Source organism: Lissotriton vulgaris, chromosome 1_1 (genome assembly GCF_964263255.1).
Source record: "Lissotriton vulgaris chromosome 1_1, aLisVul1.2, whole genome shotgun sequence".
In the NCBI taxonomy this organism is placed as follows: Eukaryota; Metazoa; Chordata; class Amphibia; order Caudata; family Salamandridae; genus Lissotriton; species Lissotriton vulgaris.
The window spans coordinates 615477965-615504586 of NC_141685.1; the positions used below are offsets into that span (position 1 = coordinate 615477965).

Here is a 26622-nt window from a genome sequence, read left to right on the forward strand (position 1 = left end):
TGAGGGTTTCAAGGCGCTTAGGAAGGGGAGGAGGATTATTTGTCAAATATCCACGTTTTAAGCTGCTTTCTGAACGCTAGGTGGTTCTTGGTGAGGCGAAGGTAAGCGGGGAGTGAGTTCCATGTTTTAGCAGCCAGATATGAAAAGGATCTGCCTCCCATGGTGGACTTGTTGATGCGAGGTACAGTGGCGAAGGCTTGGCTGGAAGAACGTAGTTGGCGGGGGGGTGTAGAAGGACAGTCGAGAGTTGAGGCAGTCTGGTCCGATGTCGTAGAGTGATTTGTGTGCGTGGGTAAGCAGTCGGAAAGTGATCCTCTTATTGACGGGTAGCCAGTGGAGGTCTTTAAGGTGACCAGAGATGTGTTCGTTGCGTGGGATGTCTAATATGAGCCTGGCTGAGGCGTTTTGGATTCGTTGGAGTTTCTTCTGGAGTTTAGCGGTGGTACCTGCGTTAAGGGTGTTTCCGTAGTCCAGTCGGCTCGTGACCAGAGCGTGGGTGACTGTTTTCCTTGTTTCGGAGGGGGATCCAGCGAAATGTTTTTCTGAGCATGCGAAGAATGTTGAAGCAGGAAGATGATACGGCGCTGACTTGTCTGTTCATTGAGAGTGAAGAATCCAGGATGACGCCCAGGTTCCGTGCGTGGTCTGTCGGGATGGGTGCTTTTCCGAGGGCTTCCGGCCACCAGGAGTTGTCCCAAGCAGAGGGGGATGTACCTAAGATGAGGACTTCTGTTTTGTCTGAGTTCAGTTTCAGACGGCTTTGTTTCATCCATTCGGCGACTTCTTTCATTCCTTCGTGTAGGTTAGTTTTGGCGGTGCTGGGGTCCTTGGTGAGAGAAAGGATCAGTTGAGTGTCATCCGCGTAAGAGATGATGTTGAGGTTGTGTTGGCGGGCGATGGCCGCGAGGGGGCTTATGTATACGTTGAAGAGGGTGGGACTGAGTGAGGATCCTTGAGGTACGCCGCAGATGACTTCAGAGGCCTCGGACTTGAATGGAGGAAGGCGGACTCTCTGGGTTCTTCCGGTGAGGAACGAGGTGATCCATTCAAGTGCTTTTCCTTGGATTCCGATGTTATTGAGGCGATGTAGAAGGGTGCTGTGGCAGACTGTGTCGAATGCTGCAGAGAGGTCGAGGAGGATGAGGGCGACTGTGTCTCCATTGTCCAGTAGAGTTCGAATGTCGTCTGTTGCTGCGATGAGGGCGGTCTCAGTGCTGTGTTTTGCTCGGAAGCCAGATTGTGAGGGGTCGAGGGATTTGTTGGCTTCGAGGAAGGCGGCGAGCTGGTTGTTAACGGCTTTCTCGATGACTTTGGCCGGGAATGGAAGAAGCGAGATGGGGCGGTAATTTTTGAGTTCGGTGGGGTCCGCTGTTGGTTTTTTCAGAAGGGCGGTGAGTTCAGCGTGTTTCCAGACTTCTGGGAAGGTAGCGGAGTTGAAGGAGCAGTTGATGACGTCTCGGAGGTGCGGTGCTATGACGGAGTCTGCTTTGTTGAAGATGTGGTGAGGGCATGGGTCTGTGGGGGATCCAGAGTGGATGGAATTCATCAGGCGGATGGTTTCCTCAGTGGAGATTGGGTTCCAGGCGTTAAGGGTGTTAACGGGGGGAAGATGGTCAGCAGATGGTAGGGTGGGTTGGTTTCCGGGTTGGTTGTCAGCTGTTGTGGATGTCTGCAATCTTGTTGTGGAAGAAAGAGGCTAGGGAGTCGCAGAGGGTTTGAGAGGGGGTGATGTCGTTGGAGTTGGCCGAGGGGTTGGAAAATTCCTTGACGATGTTGAAAAGTTCCTTGCTGTTGTGGGCGTTGTTGTCAAGTCGATCCTTGAATGCTGTTTTCTTGGCTTTTCGGATCAGTTGGTGGTGAGTGCGGGTGGCGCTTTTGAATGCGTCCTTGGTGCTGGTGGTTGGGTCTTTTTTCCAGGCCTTTTCAAGGGAGCGGCAGAGTTTCTTGGAACCAAGCAGGCTAGCTGGTACACTTAAGACCAGAGAACCCCTAAATTACACAGTACACAACTGGAAAGGAGATGGTGCACCAGCAAGGACACAACAGACAAGACCGCCTTCAAAACAACCCTCAACCTCTTCCAAATCCATTTGAAAGAATTGCAGAAAAAGGCATTGGCCTCACATATTAAATCAAGCTCCAATAACAGCAAATAACTCTTCAACATAATCAAAGAATTCTCCAACCCCTCAGCTGCAAAAACATCAGTACCCCTTCACAGTAACTCTGTGACAAACTTGCAAACTTTTTTCACGACAAGATCGCCGACCTCTACCGAAACCTCAAACCACAGTCCAAGGCCACTGACTTCATGCAACACAACTACCTCACTACCTCCATAGGGTTCCATGTTTAAATATATAGTTTACTAAAATATCGATGTAAAAATATCGATTACAAAAATATCGACTCCCCATACTTAAGCAGGTAAGTACAATAATATTGAATCAAAAATATCGAAGTAAAAAATGTAGATGTTAAAAATATTGACTTAAAAAATATGTATAACTTAAACAAAATATATTAAATATTATTATTTTTAACAAAATAAATTACATTGAATATATATTTTAACTAAATATGACAAACTTAATTTGAAAAAATATAAACACAAAAATATGTACATGTACATATATTAAATACATTCTAACTATATTTATCTAATTTATACATTTTTAAATTATATAAAAATAATATATATACATATTGCAATATTTTAAAATAAAATAAAACATCCTATAATTAACACATTAAACTATTAAAAACAAAACATACAATTCACAACACAATAATTGCAATAGCAGGGAAGATGGATAGCGGAGGGGTAAACATTATTATTCCCACTCCAGTCAGTGCAACAGTAGGGAAAGTGTTGGATAGCGGAGGGGTAAACATTACTATTCCCACTCCAGTGAGTGCAACAGTAGGCAAAATGCTGGATACCACACCAATAAAAAAAATCAAAATTTTTATTAAATTACATTTCCATTAATAACATAAATAATATTTAAATTAAAATATATTATTAAAGATAATAAACATTCATTAATTACACATTCTTTAACGCTATAATTTTCACAACACACACCTAAAATTAATGACACAATTATAATGAATAATTACTAATTAATTAATACAAATGAATTAACAAATAATTAATAATTCATATATAAAAAATAAATTACTTCCCACCATTTACACCTATAAACACCCCAACACACACCTAAAATTACTTAAACAATTACCATAATTAATGAATTTAAATTAACTAATTATCAACAAATAATTAATAAATTAGGGCCAGATGTAGGAGCATTAATACCGGTCGGAAACGGACGATTTCGTACGTTTCCTAAGGGTATTTGGCTTTTGAGATGTAGGGGGCATTTTATTTACAGAATCAGTATATTTACCGATTCGGTAAATATACAGAATCGGTAAAATACCGAATCGGTAAATTTACCAATTCTGTAAATCAAGATGTAGGTGGCACTGTAATCAGTGCCACAGGCCCTTACCGAATCGTTATTTACCATGGAATACTATTCCATGGTAAATAACGAATTCCAGTGTACATGCACATCTGTGCATGTACACCTGTGCCATGTGGCACACAGACATGCCCTAAGGGCATGTCTGTGTGTCAAATGGCACACAAGCCAGAAACAGGGGTGCAACAGGGTGTCAAAGTGACACCCTGTCACCCTTGCAAAACCGGTAATTTTACCGATTCTGTAATTACAGAATCGGTATTTGCCATTGATTCCTATGGGCTTCAAGGCCCATAGGAATCAATGGCAAATACCGATTCTGTAATTACAGAATCGGTAAATACCGAATCATACAGATTCGGTATTTTTACCGATTTTATTTTACCTACATAGCAATTACCGAATAGTGAATACCGAATCTGTAAAATTCGGTATTTACCATTCGGTAAATTGCTATTACCTACATCTAGGCCTTAGTGTACACATTGAACTCAATAACATCACAACTATACATTTATGAATAAATATAAGTTACTAAATAAATTTCGTATAATTAAATTACTTCCCACCCCATTCCCCTATAAACCCACAACCCGCTACAGAACTAAACGCAAAATTCAATGTAATTTTTTTAACTACTAAAATTTTATCACATGTACTAAAATTATAAGCAATTCTCATACAATATACTAAAATACATAACATTAATAATTCAATGTTTTTAACAACTATATTTTTGTAAACTATATTTAACACTTCGTTATTTTTACCATCAACATTACTTACCTAACAATAGATATTCTTGACCACAATATTTTTCACATCGATATTTCTATCTCACGATATTTTTACCTCGATATTTCTGTACATAGATATTTATACATCAATATTATAGCTCTGTACCCTCCACAGACATCTGACTAACCGAATGGAGACAACTTGCCCCACAGGACACCACCTCCATCATGAACTAGGTCCACTCAGGGGCCCTAACCGACCCTTGCCCTCACCACATCTTAACCTACGCGAAGCCAGAATCAGCCAAGTACTCACTACCTTGTTCAACAACTCAATTACCAAGCCCATCTTCCCAGAGGACTGGAAACATGCAGAAGTCAACACCCTACTAAAGAAAGCATTGACAGAAGTCAGTGCACTCAACAACTATGGACCGATCACCTTACTCCTAGCCAAAGTATTAGAAGAAGAAATAAAAAAACTCCTCGCATCTGGACCTAAACGCCCTACTTGACTACTCCCAATCCGTATTCCACAGCAACCACAATACAGAGATAGCCCTCATTGCATTACAGTGGACATCCAAGCTCTACTCGACCCATGAGAGACTGAAGCTCTGATCCTCCTAGTATACAAATCTGCATCCATTAAGTTAAGTAACAAAAGATTTTAGCACTATGATCATGAAGGGCACCCCATCAACCCCGCCAACCTACTCATTACATTTGCTACAGAACAGCCATATGCACCTTCTACAAAGTATAAACCAAAGGGTATGGATGTCTGGATGCTCTGGACTATTTTGTGGCTATTCCAGAGAAGTTAGAGAGGCAATTTGATGGAATGCATGCCTTAATGTGTTTAGTGGTTGCCTTTAAAACATTTAAGTATGTCCACTCCAGCAGCACAGTACAACTTTTCCTCTTCAAGCTAGACAGAAGTAGACACAAGTGCATTGGTTACCATCACACTTTCTTGTTCTCTGACCGCTTATATTTTCCTTCATGTCCATCCTTCATCTATTTCTACTGTTACCCATGGCCCAGGTTGGCATTATTATGTGCTTACAATGCACAAAGCATGGGAAATGATCACATTGGTTATCATCAGCACCTTCGGTCTGCCGAGCTTCCCCTATTGACCCTTCTGAACCATTTATTATCTTTGCTTAGCAGGGACCTCTACTTCAAGACCCAGACATCAACCGTTAATAGTTGTCTTTTGTAACCCAACAATGTCAGACCAAGATCAGAAAAAAGTCCTATCTTGTCCCAAGGTATGTCCATCTCACGCTGATACACCATATCCGATTTCATCAGGCTCAAGTCAAGCCCCACCCTGACCCTCTTGGCCTTATCATTCAGGCCAACACATTAAACATACAAATACGGAGTTTGCTATCTCCTATTTGAGTCCACTTTGGTCAGACCTTTTGAGTTAAGCTCAGCTGAACGTTCAACTTCCAGTATGCCATTCAAGTAATCCAGCCACCAAAACCGAAAAAAAGTCAACTCTAGTATCTTTTGGCTGCAAACTAGAAGTGCAGCCTTGCCTTTTGCACAAGCATCCTGTGCCCTGTCCCTCCACCATACCCCACAGCTTCCTCTCTCTACCGCTTACTTAGGGCAGTTGGACCAGCCAGGGCCGTGGATGGGAAGGCACCTTCCTCCCTATGCCAGCTTGCTTAGAGAGTATGCAAAAACTCTTAGGCTCACACCTGCCTCACCACACCTCCTCAAAATGTGTTAATCAGTGATTCATATCTGAAAGGGACTATTGATCATTACTCAGCCACAGTACATCAACCATTCAGAAGGCAATTATTACAAAACAATTAACATCTTATAGATACTAGGCCAGCACACCTGTAAAGAAATAAAAATCATCATTTATAATCTCCCAAACCGGGCCGAGTTTAGGCTCTTGAGGAAGTGCTTTGCTTTAATTTCCGAGGTAAAAAATGGACCTTATCCTTAATAGTGACCTTCACTTTGGCTGGGTTCATCAAAAATACTTGAGCCCCTTTATCCTGAAAGGGCTGTATCATTTGTCTCAAATGCCACCACCTCTCCACCGTAGCATGGCAGAAATCAGGCCCTACAAAGAAGGCGCATCCGTCACATGTCTTTCTGGTCTGGTCGTGTAAGTTTAAAAACTGGCTGTCTAAGCAAAACATTTCCAAACAACACCTGGATCACCCTATGCTTACCGCCATTCTGTGCATGCGAGGTTGCTGTTTAAATGGCAATCTATGGGGTCTTTGGATTTTCAGATCCTAGTTAGCCATTTCCAGGAAGGCATAATTAAACAAGTCTACTATGTACTTTAAGATGTCTGAGCCTTCTGTGCCTTCCTCAACACCAAGCATCTGAAGATTGTTGCACCTGAGCTTGTTCTCGACCTCTTCCAGCTTCCAATGCTTGTCATTCATATGCGGTTCCAGTGCCTCTGTCTTCTTTTTTTGGCTTACCACTTCACTCGCCAGTGCTACTCTGTGCTCAACCTAAGCCACTCTTTGAGAGAATTAGGCGCAGGATTTGGCACCCTCTGGATAGAGCACTGCAACTTCCTATTGGCGGCTTGGATCCCAAGGCTGTCTGCACGAGTTTCCTCATGGTGAGCCATAATGCCTTGATAAATTGCTTCCAGTATGGCCCCAACCGGGTGACTCGCCCACCCAGCCTTTTTCTTAACTGCCATATTTCCTCAAAATCCCTGTGCTGGCAGTAGCATTAACCTTATGCCGGGCTATCCTTTTCTTTACCTTCAGAGAGGCCTCTCCCCAGGTATATCAGATACTGGTGCCTTGCCAACTTCCATTAACACTGCTCACAGCACTCAAGGTACTGCCCTCAGACCTCCTTCTGTGGCCATCTTTTAAGGACTCTGCATCCTCCTATGACCAGTCCGACTGACCTGAGAGAGAAAACTAGTGCTCGCCTGCATTAAAAGATAAACTGGCCTGACCGTGTACTTCCCTGTGCAAAAACAATGCCTCGGTTTGTAGTATTCCCTTGCTATGCTTAGCCTATGAGTCTAGCCCACCATCATCAGGGCCCATACCACCTCTTGATATCACCTCTGGGGTCCTTTCAGCCATCCCTCACTCCATTACTATTCTTGAGCCATCCGTCATGTCCTATGCATTATAAGTACTTCTATTCAAATGAACTGATGTAGTTTCCTCACAGCTTAGATCTTGTTTTCCCCTTAAGCCAGCTTCTTCAGCTCCTATCACCTCTGTTAACTGTGCCACAGCCTCTCCCTCTCTTTGCAGCTCCAGCCCCTGATCACCCAAAGTACTCACAAGCATAATGGTATCACCACTGTTCAAAATGCCTGTGTTTTGAAGTGGCTGGGCATCCATTACAGGCACAGGAGGGTAAGTATCAATTTGGCAAATCTGAGAGGAGCTTCCAGACAAGTTTTGAGCCTTCTGAGCTGCATCCATTTCCTGGGTCTGGATTGCTTAAAAAAAAAAAGAAAAGCTGTTGTTGCCATCTCTGGGAGCCTCCATTACCTGTACCTGCTGTACTCTCTCTGCCTTTGGCAGCCGTCATAGAAAGTGTAGCGCTGTGCCGTGGACCAGACTGGTTCTCTCTGCACTGCCTGCTCCAGTTGCTGTTACTGCAGGGCTTTGTTACCCGAGTTGCTTTCGGTGCCATTCGCTGATTGGGTCCCACTGCCTACAGACGTCACCTATTACTAGTCCTGTTGAGAACCTGCCATGCCAGGACTCTGGAAGCCGGACCCAGCCTCCCAACGAGCCAGGAGCTGCATCCAAAGCCACACTGACAGTGGAGGCCTGTCAGCAACCAAACACCGCCACTCCTGTGACCATCCCCTTCAACCAGAGGGAGCGTTGAGTATGCGAAAATCCGCAATGAGCCGGTAAAGGGGAGGGACAATTCAGCCATCTTCACACTGCTGCCATCTTGTCCTGCCAAATCTTGGCTTGACATTGTTGGGTTGCACAAGACCAGGTCTAATGTCTAGAGGGGTTGCCATTTTTGCTAATAAGACTTGTTGCTCGGTGATTCAGTTTTCTACTGATGAGTTGGGTAGGTGGAATATTGTAGAATGCTATACGGAGAGAGGAAGCTAACGCTATGTCCAATTAATTGAGCAAATACTGATGATGCTGAGGTGTTTCACTATTTGAATATTGATTTAGCAACCTGGCCAACCCCTCATATTCTTTGCTGGGACTTTAATATACATATAGACATTAAAAAGGATATATCGAGACCCGGCTCTATACTGGGATGAAACCCATGGTGTTTAAAGCGCTTCATAAGCTAGTTGAAAGCCATTGGCTATTAGCTGTCTGGAATAAATGTAAAGCTCCTCCAGATCCTGGGTATACATTATTTTCATACTCACACACTAAACTAGTATGTATGGATTATATCTTAGTTATCACTTCACTTAGCGCTAGGCTGCCATGGAGAAGTCTCCTAAGGCTCTTTCAGATCATAACTCACTGGTAGTAGAAATCTGGGTGGCAGGCTTATCTAAGCCACATGCTAGTTGGACTTTTGACAGAAGGCTCCCCTCTAACCCATATTACTTACACTATATGTGAAAATGGGTAACTGAGTTTTTAGAGTTTAATAGGGGCACTGCTAAGGACATGATAGTCTGGGATACTTAAAAGTCCGGAATTAGAAGCAAAACCCTAAGCTAAACCCTGCACCAACAAAACAGAATTTTCTTGAGATCCAGGGACAATATGAAGAACTTGCGCTACTAGAGGCGTTCCAGGCTTAGGTAGTGCCCAAAAGGTTAATGACACTGATGAAAACAGATTGCAGTTTATCAATATTTTAGCAGAGAAATTGCAACATAAGTTATATTCATAAGAGGGAGTGCTACAAATATGGGGAGAATGCAGGGCGCCTTCTTGCATTATGCATTACACAAAGGGAGGTGGAAAAGGGGATTGAGGCTATACAGGATGCCCATGGGTGCAAATGTGACTCCCTAGGAGATCTAGTCAGGGTGTTTAAAGATTTCTATGAGAATCTGTAATCAGAAGATGCTGTCACGCCGTTAGATAAGTATGATGAGATCCTACGAGTAATAGACTGGGCGGAACTTAATGCAGAGGACCAGGTTTTGAGTTCACCAATGTCTTCTGGGGAAGTAGCAGAAGCAATCAATTCACTAGCTTCAGGGAAAGCCATGGGGGTTGACAATTTACCTTTGGAGCTGTATAAGGCACTGTATAATGAAACTGGGCAAGATATTCTTGCAGCGGTTTTTGAAGCACAGGGGGGAAGCTCCCCTGTCATTAAAATTAACCATTATTATTGTATTTAAGAAAAAAGGCAAGTCCCCACTTAATCCAGGGTCTTATAGGTCAACGCCAAACGTTATGCTAAGGTGATGGCAATTAGATAAAATGTGCTAAAAGAATCACCTCCTTGGTGTCTCCCTGGCAGCATGGTTTTATACCAGGTCGAGGAACAGTTGATCAGGTAAAAAGGGTGATAGCGCTGCTTGCCATCGCAGAAGGAACTAAGACAAAAATGCTCCTAGTTTTATTAGATGCCAAAAAGGCTTTTGACTGGGTCTTGTGGGGCTTCTTATGGGCAGTTTTCGAGCAGTTTGAGTTCGGCCCTGGCTTCATTAAGTCCGTTAAAACACTTTATCAGGCCCCCAACGCAAAGATGCAAACTATGGGGAAAGAATCAGATAAAATACTGATTTTCAGGGGGACGAGACAAGGGTGCCTGTGTTCACCATTGTTTGCCATGTATATTGATCCCTATATTGCACTTTTTGAACAAAATCCACTGATCTGCCCAGGTGGAATATAAAGTTTTATCCTACGTGGACAATGTAGAGGTGGTTACAGCTGACCCCACAAAGTCTCTAATTGAGATAGAAAAAAGCAAAGCAATTTGGGTGATTTTCTTGGTATAAACTGGTGGTGTTCTGAAGATACTGCATTCAGGGATCCTGGTTGAAGAGGCAACTTACCTAGTGGTCAATATCTCAGTAGATTTTGGTCACCTCATCGAGCTAAACCTAACCTCCCTGAAATGCAATATAGGACAGAAGTTTAGGAGAATCTATAATCGCCACCTCTCACTGGTGGGGAGCAGCAACCTATAAAAAATGACAATCTTGCCAAAACTGTTATATTTATTTAGGGCTAACCCCCTAGAAATTAACAGGTGTTGGTTGACCACATTTTAAAGTTTGTGTTTTAGCTTTTTCTTCGAGTACAGGAAGCAGAGGAGAGCCTCTAAATAAACGATGCTCCCCAAAAGCTGCGCAGGATTGGCCGCTTCGAATCTTACATTTTATTATTGGTCATGTATGCTTCAACACATGGGTATTCTGATTATGGGAAAAATGTATGGCTCAAGCCCAGCAGAAGCCCCATTGATTTATGAGTTTATACCCGGGATTGAAGCCAAGGGATTTTGCTAAAACATATTGAACCGAGCTAATATAAAAAACACAACATTTAAGATCTTACAAGGGGCATATTGGATATGGCGACAAATTTAGAAGCGCACTGGTGTTAATAGATATACACCCATCTGGGGCTCACCAGACTTACACTCTATATTCCACAACACAATTGGTAGGAGTTGGGCTTGGAAGGTATCCCAGTGCTGGGCAATTTTTATGAGAGAGCAGTTACACTCGTTTGGTGAGCTTCAATTCAAGTATGGACTAACACATTTTTTCGAATATTTTCGGAATCAGGATTTCATGAATAAAAGGCCCAAGAGCCACAACCCTAAGACTGCACTGCCCAGGGGCCACTTGGGATATACGCAAACGACTGAACACAGCACACTCTGCAAAATAGGCAGCTAGGGGGTCAAGAGATCAAACAGACAGAGGGGAGTAGGTACATTAAAAAACTAGACACACTGCGGGCAGAACATGCGAATTTGCTAGAACAACTCTGTTGCCACACAGCACACTCGGCACGCATGCATGCCACTGCAGACTATGGGGGCAAAACGCTAGCATGGCTAATACGCCAGGGACAGACACGCCACCCTGTAACCGCCCTGAAAACTGATGCGGGATTGACTGTATCCACACAGCATGAAACATGAGGCACTGATGAACCACTACAGAGCACTGTATCAGTCCACGGGGTCCCAGGTAGAGAATCAACTAGCCATGTTCTTAGATTCAATACACCTGCCAGAAAACACCATAGAACAGAGGGAGCTGCTAAACAAATCTATCACACCGGAGGAAATTCGTAGCGCAATAATGGTGTGGGAAACCCCCAGGCCCAGAAGGATTCCCAGTGGAATTTTACAAGGCCTATGCTATGAGGCTCACCCCACACCTACATGAGCTATACATAACGGCCATAAATGAACAATGTCTCCCTACGAACATGAACGAGGCTAACCTGGTGTCTGTCTAAACCAGATAAGGACTCCTTGCAGCTGGGCTCATATAGGCCATTGACTCTCCCTAATTTTGATTAAAAGGCCCCAGCAAAACTATTAGAAGACCAGCTCGTACAAGTAGTCCCCACCCTAGTTCATGCAGATCAGACTGGGTTTGTGCCCTCCAGGAGCACCTCCCTAAATCTCTGGCTATTCTTCCTGATTGCCACTTACTCAAACTCAATGTTGGAGGGAAGGGCTGCCTCATACTAGACCTCGAAAAAGCATTTGACTCTTTGGAGTGGGGGTTCCTATTCGGTGCGCTGAAAAAATATAAACTAGGTGTAACTTTCCTAAGTACGGTGCAGCTGTTATACAGCGCTCCCAATGTAGGAGTAAAAACAGGCCCTTATATATCAAACCCGGTGAAGGTGCGGAGAGGGACAAGGCAGGGTTGCCCCCTTTCCCCACTACTTTTCTCACTGGTGATTGAACCACTGGCAGAGGCAATACGTTGTGAGATAAAAGATGGCATCACACTAGGAGATGGCCCGCACACACTTTCGTAATACGCTGATGATCTCATGTTATACATAAAAGACATTCACCACATCCGACAAAAACTGGCAATCCTTCTAGACAACTTTGCCTCCATATCAGAGTTGTGTGTGAATGCCTCTAAATCCTATCTATATTCCTTCAGCGAACAGTTTGAAGATCCGGGTTATACACTCAACGGGATGCGAGTCCCTTGGTGACATTCTGATACCCCGGAATCCGCATATGCCAGAACCCAGCTGACTTACAAGACGGTAACCTGGGCAGGGCACTGACCGCAATTCACTCCCAATCGTCATTCTGGAGTACACTCCCACTATCAGTGACAGGGAAAGTAGCTTTAACTAAGATGGTAATACTGCCCTGACTTACACACTATTTTACGAATCTTCCACATTATGTCCTTCCATCCTTTTTCCGTCCCATGGAAAAACTAGTCAAGGACTTCATATGGGGGAACTCCAGAAACCGTGTGGCGGTCAACAAGCTCTACTTACCTATAGATCAAGGAGGCCTAGCAGTCCCGCACCTAGAACAGTATTATTTAGCAGCCCAACTACAGTGGATATCCAGATGGCTAGCAAATTGTCACAGCGGACTCCACAGCAGCTATACAACCACCACTGCTTACCACAGAGCTAGCAATACTATCCCACCCCTGCTCTAAATCTAAAGCACCAGATTCAGTGCTACTGAACGTGGTGCACAGGTGCTACCACAGAGCTCTTTATATAACGTGCAGTCACCCCATATGCGCAAGCCCTACCACTGGAGGGAACACCCAGAGGGACTATCATTACCATGGCAACAGAACTAAGGAGTTGGCATGAGGCTGGAGTCCAAGACATAGGAGATCTATATAGCGAAGGCGCACTAATTCCATACATGACACTGGTGGAAGAGGATGACCTGACCCCTTTTGTCAGTTCCTGCTCCACTGCACTCTATTAGTGGTGCTCACCATTAAATGGGGAGACTTAACCACCGAACTAACGACGCACCTTACCATACTATATCTGCATGTTATGGGACAAGAGGACATCTCACCAAATGGTTTGCAGCATCACTCATGCACCACACAGCAGCTAACCTATCGCCCCTCCGTCAACACTGGAAAACCGACATAGTCCGTCAGTTGATAGACTCGGAATGGGCCTCGGTACTGGCGAGCCGGACGCAAGTCCCTAGGAACTTGTGCCTAAGCCAAATCCAATTTTACATTACTTGCAAAGCATACCTCACGCCCGCGAAAACCAACCAGTACTTCAAATGCCAGAACGCTGCATGCCCCAGATGCACAGAAACAGATGCAAACCTATTGCACGTGATGTGGGAATGCCCCACCCTAGCTGGATACTGGTTAGCGGTAGCAGACTCATTGTCACAATGCACTGCCCGCACCCTCTCATTCAAATGACATGTATACCTCTCACACTTATACTGGAGGAAGCGTAACAACAGTCACCTCCAGGTTTTTTGACCTTGGAATGGCTGTGGTGAAAAGACTGAACCAAAAAGTGGAAGGCCCCTGATCCCCCAAACATAATAATGTGGAGAAATTCTATGCTCACCGGGGCCAAAGAGGAAAGTGTCGCATTCCGCCGCGAAGACACGCTAGGAATTCGCAAGGTCCCCCTAGCCACCAGTTGGGACACAATCTTGACTCCCTTGACCCTTTCACAAAACGATGTCACACCACCTCAAACTCCAATAGACACAGCGTTCTAAACACACAAGATATCTCAGGGAGCTGGTGAGAAAAAAACACATACACATGCATACCCCTCATCAGACCAACAACCATCGCCAGAGCGTAAGTCACACGCATCGCCTCTAGGAAAGCCTGCCTCACGTTTCGGACCCACTCCTATTAAGTATTATTTTGTCACTGTATAGTTAGAATCTGCTTTCAAAGTTAAATGACACCCCGTATCAAACATAAGCAGAGGATATATACCCATAGTAAGTAAGTCCCATGAACCGCAGGCAGATGACACCAACTGTGTATACCCGAGGCACACTAATCAAAAATAGACAGCACAATATGTACCTAAATGAAGCTGTTACTTTAATGGAATACTGTAAATGAACTGTAATTCAATGTGTACTATGATTGATAGGATTGCCAAATACGTCTATGTAAACAGTCATTATGCAATGCAATATCCTGAACTATTGTACAGACTGTGCATGCTCGATAATCTGCAAAACTTAATAAAAACAGATTAAAAATAAAAGACCCACGAGTCAGCTCTCGGTTAACTGTATTCCAGTTATAGAAGCTATCAACAAAGGGGCTAGACTTGGGGCTATCTATAATTTATTGGTACGAGATATGCTGGATGATTTGGAATCCCAAAACACCAAGTGGGAATCTAAACTCTGGGTTGAGGGTCTACTTCTCCAGAAATCACTTGGCATTGGTACTAAAGTTCTGTTGTCAGCAGGGTTAAAGAGTCCGCATTTCAAGACATGTATTATACCACAGCTAAATTATACAGATGGGATAGGAGACCCAACGACTCCTGCCATCGCTGTGGGGGAGGACAGGCTGGAAGTGTATGTTTTTTTCATGCCTGGCACTAGATCCCTTTGCTTCGGGAGATTGGCTCTTTTATTGAGATGATCTTTGGGAAGTGGAGTCAAATACCTCCACTGATGGCGTTATTTGGAGTGGTCGTTGGCACAGTAGGCACTGGGGCGTTGAAACAATAGATCTAATTTGTTTTAATTGCTATGGCAGTAGCAGGGATGTGTATTGCATCAAGTTGGCTAAATCCAGAGCCCCCTACATTTGCCAAATGGAGGTCTAACAATAAATAAAATGGAAATCAACCTGTATGAGTGTAAAGGGCGGCAAGTCCGAGTTGGGGGACCCGGATATAGCTGCCCATTACAAAGTGGATGGAGAGTGTGATTTAAATCTAGGGAGACAGGAGACCTGGTTAGTTGGGGATGGCCGGGGGGGGGGGGGGGTAGTGGTAAGAATATTCTACCTTTTTCTAAAGCCCCTCCTATAACTACGACCTATGGTGTCATATGCTGCCCCTGCTATTTGTTTATTTCTTTGTTTTTTTTAATCTTGGAAGGAGCTAGCTTTGTCTAAGCCTATAGGGTTGTAGAAGGCATTATGTCTGCCTTGGTCCATAATTTTATTGTCCCCCTTGGCCTGGATTTTTACTGAGATTCTGTGTAAATATTTCATTTGGACTTCGAGAGCGCATAGCTACCTGAAAGGTCCCAGCGCTAGCCTCCTCATCAGCACATAACAGACAAGCCGACCCTTACTAATTAGAGGGATGGTGGGAACAGCCAAGTTTTTAGCTGCTTCCGAAAGACTGTAAGTGATTTGCATGCTTTCAATGAGTGTGGCAGATCGTTCTAAAGCTTGGGGCCAAGAAACGCAAATAATCTGCTACCTTGACGGGAATTCCTGATCCTGGGGACAATTGCCAGAACCTACTCGCTTGATCAAAGTGTACTTTTTCGCGGGTACCCAGCTACCAACAGTCACAAATATGCAGGCCCTGTGTTGGCACGGCTCTTGTGCATGTAGTAAAGGACTTAACGCGGGTTCGATAGGTAGCCAATGTGAAGTGTGTAGCGGGATAGCGGATGAAATGGAACTAGGTGGATGAAGAAGTAGTTGGGCTGCCATATTTTGGACTGTTAGGAGAATTTTTAATAAAGCTTTTGCCACATCCAAATATAATATGTTGCTGTAGTCCAGTCTGGAAACAATCCGAGCCTGGACCACAGTACAATGATATGTACAACCTTTAGGGCCCTGGACCTTTTCAGGCTGCCACCTTGGCTTATATATGTATCCTGGTTATGACATTTACCGGTTACGCACTAGGACTTTTCTTGCTCCATGTTTGCACCATTAGAGTACTGTATGCCTCTATCCTTTGAAACGTCAGCAGCACAGGTCTTTTTTATTTTTGCTCCATATCGGTTTTCACTTTATGCATTCTACGCTATTTGTATGAAGTTAGTATTTTATTTACTGTCTGTTGCTTGGTGATGTACTGTAATATTGTTCCTCCTTTTTAAAATGCAAAAAAAAAAAACCCTTCGTTTTTCTAGGTATTGTGATTTGAAGAGAATAATTAATATCGCACTATGTAAGCTGCTTTACTTAGTATGTCTCTTCAATATGATTTTAAGTGCAACACTCCTTCCGATTCCAAGTTAGACTATTGTCTTATTGTATTTTTTATTTCTATGCTTCTTATATATTTTAATGTACTGCGTGATACTGTTGTTTATGACACATGGGTTAGCAAAGTATGGCATTATGCCCTTAGACAGAAGAATCTGAATATATTGATTGTTACCCTGTAATTATGCTTTCTGTTTTTGTGATGCAGACTGTGTTTCCCATGATTTTCTTTCAGGCATGGAACTGTTTGAAGAGGCACTACGCCGCTGGGAACAGGCACTGACATTTCGCAATAGAAAAGCAGAAGATGAAGCAAGCTGTAGCTCTATTAAAACTGGTGCAGGGGATGCCATAGCCGAAGAAAATGTGGAGGTGAGAGCTTCTCTTCATGTAAAAGAGATTTGCGTATCTGAATATTTGTATAGTGTGGACATAACCCCTGGGTGCCAGCGATTTAAATCAAACATTTAATGGAGCAGCTTGCAAATACATGTCAAGCTCAAAGCCACACACAATGAATTCGCTCTTAATAAACGCCGACAGTTAAAAGTACCAAAAGGCGTCCTTCAGAGCTTTTGACCTGGATGTTAATAAAAACAAAACCACAGTTATAAGGAGAAAAATGTGATATTGCTAACACCCAGGTCTTGGTGTTTGCGTCCACAAAGTACTTGAGCCTTTGCTAATAAATGGTTTATAGAACAAGGAGGGAATTCTATAGCCTTATAGCCCGACGTAGAGGGCTATACAGGCTATTAAAGGCCCTCTCCAGCGTTAAAGGCCCTGAGCCGAAGGCGAGGGCCTTTAACAAGGGAGAGGGACTTTAATAGCAGTATAGCCCATCTAGAAGGGCTATAAGGCTATTAGAACATTCTGTCACTAGAGGACAGAATGTTCTAACAAAAAACAAAGCCTTTTGGGAGCGCGAGGGAATTGGAATCCCCTCAGGCTCCCTGAAGCCTTTGTTCACAGCCAGAGCGGTGAACAAAGAAACATTGGAATGTTGGAGCTCCAGACCTATACCAGCCATTATAAGCCCAGAGCACTCCATTGTTTTCAATGGAGCTCCCAACATTCCAATGTTCTAATATAACTTCAACCCTACTTTTCATTTGTTGTGCTCCAAGGGAAATTCTTGGACTGAAAATATTGCTTGTGGTCACCTCTTGCTACCTAACCCTCTCTTCGTTCAACTGCTCCCCCTGTCATATAACCAATGGTGCAACTTTCTTAACGAGATCTGCATAAGTCAAGAATGTATGCATGGCACAAATATGCAGCAACAGAAGTTAGAAGTTCGAACAACTTGGTTACCTTCTCCTAATTCTGTTGTCTGTGGTCTCTCATTCGGAGATCCGTCTGAATTATTTAATGTCCCACTGTCAGAACTAAGAATCTAGCCAACTATGTTGATGGACTTTACAGTGTTTAGTATTGAACCCTGGTCATATCTGCTTGACTTTGAAGTTCTTTATTTCTTCATGATCAGGAAAGTTAAACGAGATACCAAAGTACCCCAAACAATCTAAGTGAATGTTTAAACGACCTAACATTGTGGTAGACTTCATTGAATGTGGTGGAATATTTTTTTACAGAGGTTTAGTATTAGCACATATTCAGAAACCGTCTTGGAAGAATAGAAGAAAATATATGATAACACTCTATGGCATCTGACTACACTGACTGGCAATCGCGGTCACAAAAATATGTATTTATTTGTTTTTTTATCAGGATTATACAATCCCTTTGAGCATCGGAATAGAACAAGTGGATAAACAGAGTATGCATGATTCTAAATATATAACACAACCAGTTTAACAAAATGAAATAATGGAATAGATACAGCAAATATAATTGGACAACAAAATCAAATATAGATTAGTGCATTAGTTATGTTTTTTTATTGAAAATTGGTGTTTCGGGTTGCTGGGAGCTGCCAAAGCGCATTACGTTCTTGGCTAGGTTTTGTGTGTGGTCAGAGTGGATGAGTGTTTGAACAATGGAGGCAATCCTGGGGGTGGATCTGCCTTCAATTAGAAACCAACTCAGAGAATTAATTAAAAGTGTGATGTGGTTGGAATAGCCAGCCCCTGAGTTTCAGGTGGGTTGCTGCATGGAGGGAAGCAATGAAAGGTGAACAAACAATTTTAAGAATGGCACTTTGAACAGAAGTTCCATACTCTACCTTGGATAACTCTAGAGATTTACATGATTCGATCTTGTGCCGATAAGAAAGGCTCAATTCTTCTGATTAGTTTGGGCTGATGATTTTCATTGCTTGCCGTGGGTGCTGCTATGTTTTTGGAGGTTGAATCTATTGTGAAGGATAAAGCCAGATGATCTGGCACTCTGAGTAATGCTTGGGGACCAGTCTACGATGTCGGTGGTGTCTAGCCATTTCTGAACTGAGGTAAAGGATGTGTGCAGCGAGAGGAATAGGAATCCGTTTTTTGGGTGTTAAACTTGAGGTGGTGAGATGTTCTCCAGGAGTGAATGTTGTCAAGAATCACAGCCAAAAGGAAATGTCAGCAGGAGTGGAAATCTTCAAATAAAGCAGATTGTCCTTATCATATTTATGATAATCTATGCCACATATTTTTATGTGATCACAGAGCTCTTTGAGATAGAGATTGGAGGCAGCTGCTGATACGAGGACAGAGCTTGCGGGAGCACCATGTGATAGTGAGACTGAGTTGGAAAATTATCTATTTTAATCAGTTGCAAGCTATTGACTACATGAGATTTGAACCATTGAAGAAGTTTGCCATCAAAATGTATACAGTCTTTTAATTAAAGTGTATATACGGTGTTTGTGATTGACCTTGTTAAATGCCTCAGAGCGACCAAGTGATATCAAGTAAGATGGGTAAGGAAACAAAACTCTGAAAAAAGGGGAAAAGGCATGATTCAAGGTACCTATATCAGCATCCTCATTAGGGTTTCCTGAGGCAAGATTGCCTTTCCAGAGTTTCTGAAGTCGAACAGTTGTGTATTGCCATTGACGTTAAGCACTGAAGCACATTTATGGCATCTGGGACATGGTTGCTCAGGGGTGCAGACAGAAGTTAACCCTCGAAGTAATTATTGCCTAGTGATCAATGGATGTACCATTACACTTTTGCTGTACAAACTAGGCTGAATAGGCCATAAATTGACAGGTACCCCTAGACTAGAACGACAAAGCATAGTTTGACAAAGATTGTGCCTCTAACATGAGTGTATTACAACAACCAAGAAGGATCGCACACCACTCGCCTCTCCTCCGGGTCGCCGCTTAGCACTCTGGTACATGTAGTGCATGTAGATGGACGAGTAAAAAGTAGTTCACCACAGTTGGTGCGAGTAGTTACTCATTATCCCCAAGTTCTCTGGACCCGAGACATGGCCCGGGTTTCGGGACAGTTTCCCTCGTCAGCAGAGCAGTGTTTGGGGTGGATAAGAAGGCCGCCAAGTAACCGTCACAGGCCCTGATGCCTCTCCGGCGCGCAGGTACGTCTGCAAGAGCTCGTCAGCTCAGGGCTCACGGGAGCCGTTTAAGTACAATCAAGATGGATTGCACACCACTAGCCTCTCCTCCGGGTCGCCCCTTAGCACTCTGGTACATGTAGTGTATTACAACGTATTGTATTATGAGATTTTCATAGCATTTACTATCACTACACTTATCCACATGGGTAGGAAGCTAAGCCATGAACATGTGTGGTTAATAGTATGTTGTCTTTACTTTCCTGTTTTATTGATATGACTTAAATGTACTGTTCGAATATAGTGGTCTATTTCCTTCAAATGCCATGTGGGTGATTCAGAGTATGTAGAACATTGATCATCTGGCTACAGCTAGCCAGTGGAGTATTTGCAGCACTCTGGTCATAGTTTCTCTGGTGTGATGGCTGGGGAGGTGTCATGCTTCAGTGTTTTGGAATTATTGTCTTTTAATTTGATGAAGCAGGGTGCACCAAATGTATAGGCAAGTGGCATAGTCTATCTTGGAGATCACAAGGTTGAGGATAGTTCGTAGATCTTCGGGGTTTCCAAGGGTGAGGATAGTTAGATCTTCGGGGTTTCCAAGGTGTGGGAAGATGTGGTATGTTCATTGGGTAAAAAGTACTCTGTGAGACCTCATTGGCATGGGGTTTTTTGGGCCATATGGCTGAATGCTAGCGTTTGCGTTATTGTCTACAAGTCAAGATCTCTGCCTTTGCAATTTTTTGCTTTAGATGGTTATTTATCATCTTCCGTTCATCTAAGGGAAGGAAACAAGTGTCAAAACTTAACTAGTAGAGTTATTCTAGGGCAACATTTTTTAGAATAATTTGTCATCTGCATACTTGAATGATCTGATCAGTTTCGATCACTGGGCCAAGTTAGATGAGAGATGACAGAACCCTGAGGGACACCACAATGTTAGGTGTGAGAGTCTGAGATGAAAGGTGGTAGAACTACCAAACTCTGTCAGTCTTTGAGGCATTTTAGTGTATTCCAGGATGATGGACTCTCTGTAGCATGGTCTAGTGGTAGAGAGTGTCAAACGCCACTGATGGGTCTAGAGCAGTAGGTCAGCCATTCTGTTTTTTTCCACTGAGTTTTAAGACCTCGTATATGGATATGAGGACTGACTCTGTTCCTCTATCTGGCATGAATCCAGATTGTTGATCCAATATCAAGGTATTTTCCACTGTAATATTGGAGAGTTGAGTCAAAACTGCTCTATCAAACAGTTTACCTATAAAAGGGTCATCGTACATTTTTTGGGGTACTGGGTCTAAAGGTGATCCTGATGTGCTGCTTGTATTGATAATGGTGAAGAATTGTTTTTCATAGAGGACATTGATTGTGGTGATCGAAGGTCGATGGTAATCCTCTTAGTGGTGGCTCTGTCAAATGTGCATTATTTGTTATGTCCTTGAGGGTAGATGTCTATCTTTTTAAGTTTTTAGGTTTTCCTTCCAAGATTTGGTTGCAGAAACTGTGTTACTGGGGGAGGGGGTTTTTAGTAGGGGCTGGGGGATGAACTGGGAGGTCTCTGAGATTTGAGACTCTGCTTATTTCATTGACCGTAAATACCCTAAAAAATATTTAATGGATTTATGTTTTATAAATCCCATACAGCAGTTTCAGGTCATAATTATTTTACTGTGTATGAGTTACTTTATTAGACTAGCCAGGTGTCTTGCTCAACTAAAAAATGGTATGGTCCATTTATCATCAATCATTGGTAAATTTAGTAGGTGGGGGGCGGTTAGTAGGGGTAGGGGGATGAACAGACGTGTCTCTGAGATTTGGTACTCTGCTTGTTTCATTGACCTTAAATACCCTAAAAATGTTTAATGGAATTTAAGGTCTTTAGACCACCCTAGTTTTAAACTTTCAATAATTAAATGGGTGTGAAAGCAGCCATTTTCTATAAATCCCATGGAGTTGTTTCAGGACATAATTATTTCACTGTGAAGGTGTATACTTTATTAGACTAGCTAGGTGTCTTGCTCAAATAAAAAAAGGTTCTGGTCCATTTATCATCAATGATTGGTAAATTTATTTGGTTTCATTGGCTGCTTTAACTGCTGCTGCAACTGTATGTAATGACAATCCGTTGGGATCTGCAAAGTATTGTTTGGCGTTGTGAGACCATAGTAATACTGCCAGCACTTTGTCCTAGAAAAATATAAGGATGTTAAGGGCCCAGTAGCATGTTGTAGCACATCAATAGATTGTCGGGTAAAAATAAAATAAAAACAGGTGCTCATCTACATTATTTTATCTCTCTCCCTGGGACATCTATTGTGTTTATTACTGGGTAATGTTGTATCCACTTCAATACCATCATAATTGTAAAAATGCTTGAAATGAGCAAAGAAGCATTTGTTAACGTTACCCTTCTACATGAAGGGCTATTTATGCATATACTTCATGGCAAAAAAATGGAGTAAATATATTTCAGTGCTCTTTAAAAGTGTTGGAGCTTTCATCAGGACTAAACAATTGTATATTTGTAGAGAATACGCCACTAATCTCTGTTGACTGCACCATTCTTAGTTATTCAGATACCCTTGAAATTTGAACTCCTCATATATTCTGTTCACAGGTGCTAGTATTTATGGTGCTCCAATCTAGAAGGCCCTATCAGTTTGTGGTGTTGAAATGCTTACTTGTACACTGACCTCGAGAACAGGTTTGATTATTCCTAATGCAGCTGAAGAAAACCAAAAGTTTATTGTTCTGTTAATATGAAGCAATAACAGTATGCCTTAATGAAGATGACAGCCATACACTGTGATAGAGGCTCCTGGGCTTGAGTGTACACATAAGTGATGTGAGCACGCCAATTACAGAAAACTTATATCAACAAAACCCAAACTAGACTAGATCGCCATCATGGGAACCTGAACATGATAAACAGCGGGATGCAAGATTTATGTAATCTCTCATAGTAATCTAAGGTGTTGAAGTAAATAGATTTAAAATGGCTGTCTGTTAACATATCCACTTTGTTTCATGCATCTGATGTACACAGGATTAGAGAGGGTCTGCCCATGGCCCACCATGAGGTGGATTACAGAGGGCCCACCATAAGGCCTTCTAATGTTTTGACTCCAATCAAGTCTAACAATCAACAAAAAAGTGATCATAGTGCAGACGACGCAGTATTCCAATGGTGATAACATAGATTAGAAAAACCAAACAATTCCCAGTGGTTGTATAAATTGATTGGTAAAATTCATAACAAGGTTTGTATATATCAGTGATGAATCCCTTGAAGTTAAATAACCCATAACAACCCCTCTGACCAGCCCCCTCCTCTGCAAGTCGATCAACTCTTACACGATCGACTACCCTCGCCTTCACTATTCCAAGTAACAGAGGTTAAAGCTGCGAGGTCCAAGTTCATAAATGTAGAGGAGGTGGATGTGATGGCTATACTAAAAGCACTGAAGTCGGGGTCCCCAGCAGATCCGTGCCCAGCAAGGGTCTTGAGTGGAGTGGCCGAGGTAGTTGCCCCTATGGTTACTGCTTTGGTCAACGAGGCATTACTTTCAGGAATGGTTCCCTCCCAGTGGAAACAAGCCAAACTCCTCCCTCTGATCAAAAAACCTACAGCAGATCCGCTGATTACATCCAACTACCGGCCCATATCCCTTCTCCCGGCCCTTGCCAAAGTATGCGAGAAGGCCGCATTTCGGCAGCTGGAGAGGTTCGTGGAATCCTCTGGGGCATTTCATCCGGCCCAGTCGGACTTCCGTACCTCTTTTAGCACCGAGACTGCGCTTGTGGAGGTGGCAGAGGCCATTAGGGAGTGCCTGGACGGGGGCGGCAGAGCGGCTCTAATTTTATTGGACCTCCCTGCGGCGTTCGATACGGTGCCCCACCTCCAGCTTTTGTCTAGGCTGGAGGATATTGGCATTACGGGCTCGGCCCTTAGGTGGATTAGTTCTTTCCTTTCAGACAGGTCTCAACAAATCTGGCTACCCCCCTTCCACTCTTCTAACCGCAGGGTAGGGACTGGAGTACCACAACGGCCGACCTTGAGTCCCCTTTTATTTAATGTTTATTTGACCCCTTTGATTCTGTTGGCAGAGAACTTGGGTGCGAAGATAATGGCATACGCCGACGACACCCAACTTCTCTTTACCTGGAACAAGGATAATATCTGCACATCAGGAGTCCGTCAATGCCTGTCCTTGTTATTTGCTTGGCTAGCAAGAGCCTGCCTCAAGTGCAAAGAGGACAAATCGGAAATTTTACTCTATGGCCGATTTCCAACTGACTTTAGGTAGTCCATTTGGCCCAGCGGATCACCTTGCCCCAAGGGAGATGGTGGGATTGCAAAGAACCTAGGAGTCTGGTTTGGTGCCGATCTGTTTCCGTGACCAGTTTTCCAGACTGGCAGGGACTTGTTTTGGCTCCCTGACCATCCTTCGAAGATTCTTTCCCCTTCTCCCCCAAGCGGCCAAAGAAACGGTAGCCAGAGCACCCGTGCTCTCCTGCCTGGACTATGCGAATGCCCTTTACATCGGGGCGCCTGACTTTCTGATTAGAAAGCTACAGGTAGTCCAGAATGCGACGGTGAGACTCCTTTATAACATTCCTGGGAAGGCTCAGCGTTCGTAAGTAACTGAGGGAGCTACACTGGCTTCCAGTGGCCCAAAGAGTGTGTTTTAAGGCTCTGGTACTCGTTTATAAAGCCCTGCATGGACCTTGTCCGCCCTACCTCGCAAAAAGATTTGCCTTTTACCAACCGACCCGTCAGCTGCGATCTGCCTCCCGAAGGCAGGTGGTTGTCCCCAGATTTAAGAGAGTTCGCCTGGGGGGGCAATCTTTGACGGTACGGGGAGCTCAGATGTGGAACACCCTTCCTGATGCTAAAAGATACTCCCCCAACCTGACCAATTTAAAAAAATTGTTAAAAACCCACCTCTTCACACATTCTGAATAGCTGTCTCCTCGCTAACTCAGACACCGTCTCCTCACCGCGCCAGGACAGTCCCGACTAACAGAGCGCGATACAAATCAACATATAACATAACATAACATAACAACCGAGAGGGAGGGTTTGTCGATGTTTCGACCATGTGTGACTTTTAGGGTCTCTTCAGGACGTTCCCATTGCTTTACCAGGACTATCCCAGTCATATGTTTGAGTCCCGGGGCATATTCTTTAAGAACCAGTACCAATCCTCTTCATACCAAGTGCGGCAAACCTGGTCCTATACAGATCAAAACAGTAACAATATCGAGCAAAAGGGCCGACATTGTCATTTCTTTGTAGTCTTCAACAAGAATGTGGTGGAGCTAATTGCACTTCATGCAGCCCTATTGAAGTGTGCACAGGTGTAATTGCCAATGGAGCACTGTGCAGCCTGCACTATAATCACTTATTTTGTTGAATGTTAGAATTGATTGGAGTCAAAACATTACAAGATGCAAACTATATCAGTCCTGTGTTATCTTCTTTGTAATTGATGTTGGCCAGATGACTACGTCCAAGTAACTCTAGGTTCCTTTTGAGACATAATTTTGATTGAGTCCCACAGGATAATTGTTATATATACATACATACCCTGGTCCACGTGCCAGGTAGGATTGCCCTTCTTATTAAAACACAGGAATGTGATTGAAAATAAATATTTTAGTTGGAACTTTTGTACATGATTAAAGAAGAGCCAAATATACTGAAATGTACAAAAATCAAGGTCTCAATTGGTTGTGGGCTATTTTATAAGCATGCAGCTAGAGCTGATTGTGATATGATTATTCTTTTAATGGTCCTATAATCTGAATTTGGGGATTTGTGCAGATAAATTGCCTTATGGCTAATACCACCTATTGTAAAAACCAGTTCTTAATTTGTGAAAAAAACATAAGAGCCAGTTCCCTCTTCAGGAGGCCACTGCAGCTTTCACATTCCATTTCCCCTGCCAGCGCTGCCAACGACAGTACTTACTCAACTACTAACCATCACACTCTAACAAGTGTGACAATTCAGCCTATTCTAGGCCCCCAAAGCTATAAGAATGGGTTGGGTAGCAGTTATTAGTCATTGCTAATGTATATTCAAATAATAAACCTCCTTTGTTGAGTTCCTCCCTAATTAGGTAGACAACGCCACCGTTGGGCAGACTGTCACAAGGCCCGGTGCTGACATTTACGTACTGGTGCCAAGCACCGGAATTCACAGGCTCAAATTAAGCACTGATAAAAACATTGGAAACAGGTTCTGGAGTGCTGAGATTAAAACCAATAGTTGCATTTGTAATTACCATCATTGTGCTAGGCCCAGCATTTTGACAGAGATTTCTAGCAGTGTGCTACAGACAGCAAGTTGCTTGGGATTGCCACCTTTGTGTCAAGGACTTCGTTTTACTGCAAATTACCACTATTGCGCCAGTGCCTGCATTTTGCCACATTATACAACCATTGTGCCCAGGTCAGACTATTGCTAGGAAGTACCACTATAAAGCACGCACACCTCGCCTCCACAGTGATATTAACATGCACAGACACACAAACCACACATGCAGTCGCTCGTGCACACACAATCTCCCCACACACAATACTGATATTGTATTTCTTAATTTACCTTTCTTTCTAGTTCTTCCAGCTGCTCCTGTGGGTTTGTTGCTTCTTTACCCTACATTATGCAGCTCCTGATCCATGCTCCGAGACAGGGAGGGGAGCAACTTGCGCTGCCTGGGAGAGGGGAGGAACAAGGGCATGGGGAGTGGAACAGTTAGGATAATTTGGACATGAGTAGGGGCAATGTAGGTGGAATGAAAATATGGGTCAGGGGGCGAAATGAAGC

At 43.3% G+C, this 26622-nt stretch overlaps 1 protein-coding gene across 1 annotated transcript in view; it reads left to right on the forward strand.

Moving 5' to 3' along the window:
- MIGA1 (mitoguardin 1) overlaps nt 1–26622 on the forward strand; it is a 725941-nt gene that overhangs the window by 216689 nt on the left and 482630 nt on the right. Inside the window, exon 6 of the mRNA XM_086936331.1 lies at nt 16561–16697. Within this exon, the coding sequence (XP_086792457.1) occupies nt 16561–16697 (137 nt within the window). The remainder of the gene's footprint in view (nt 1–16560; nt 16698–26622) is intronic.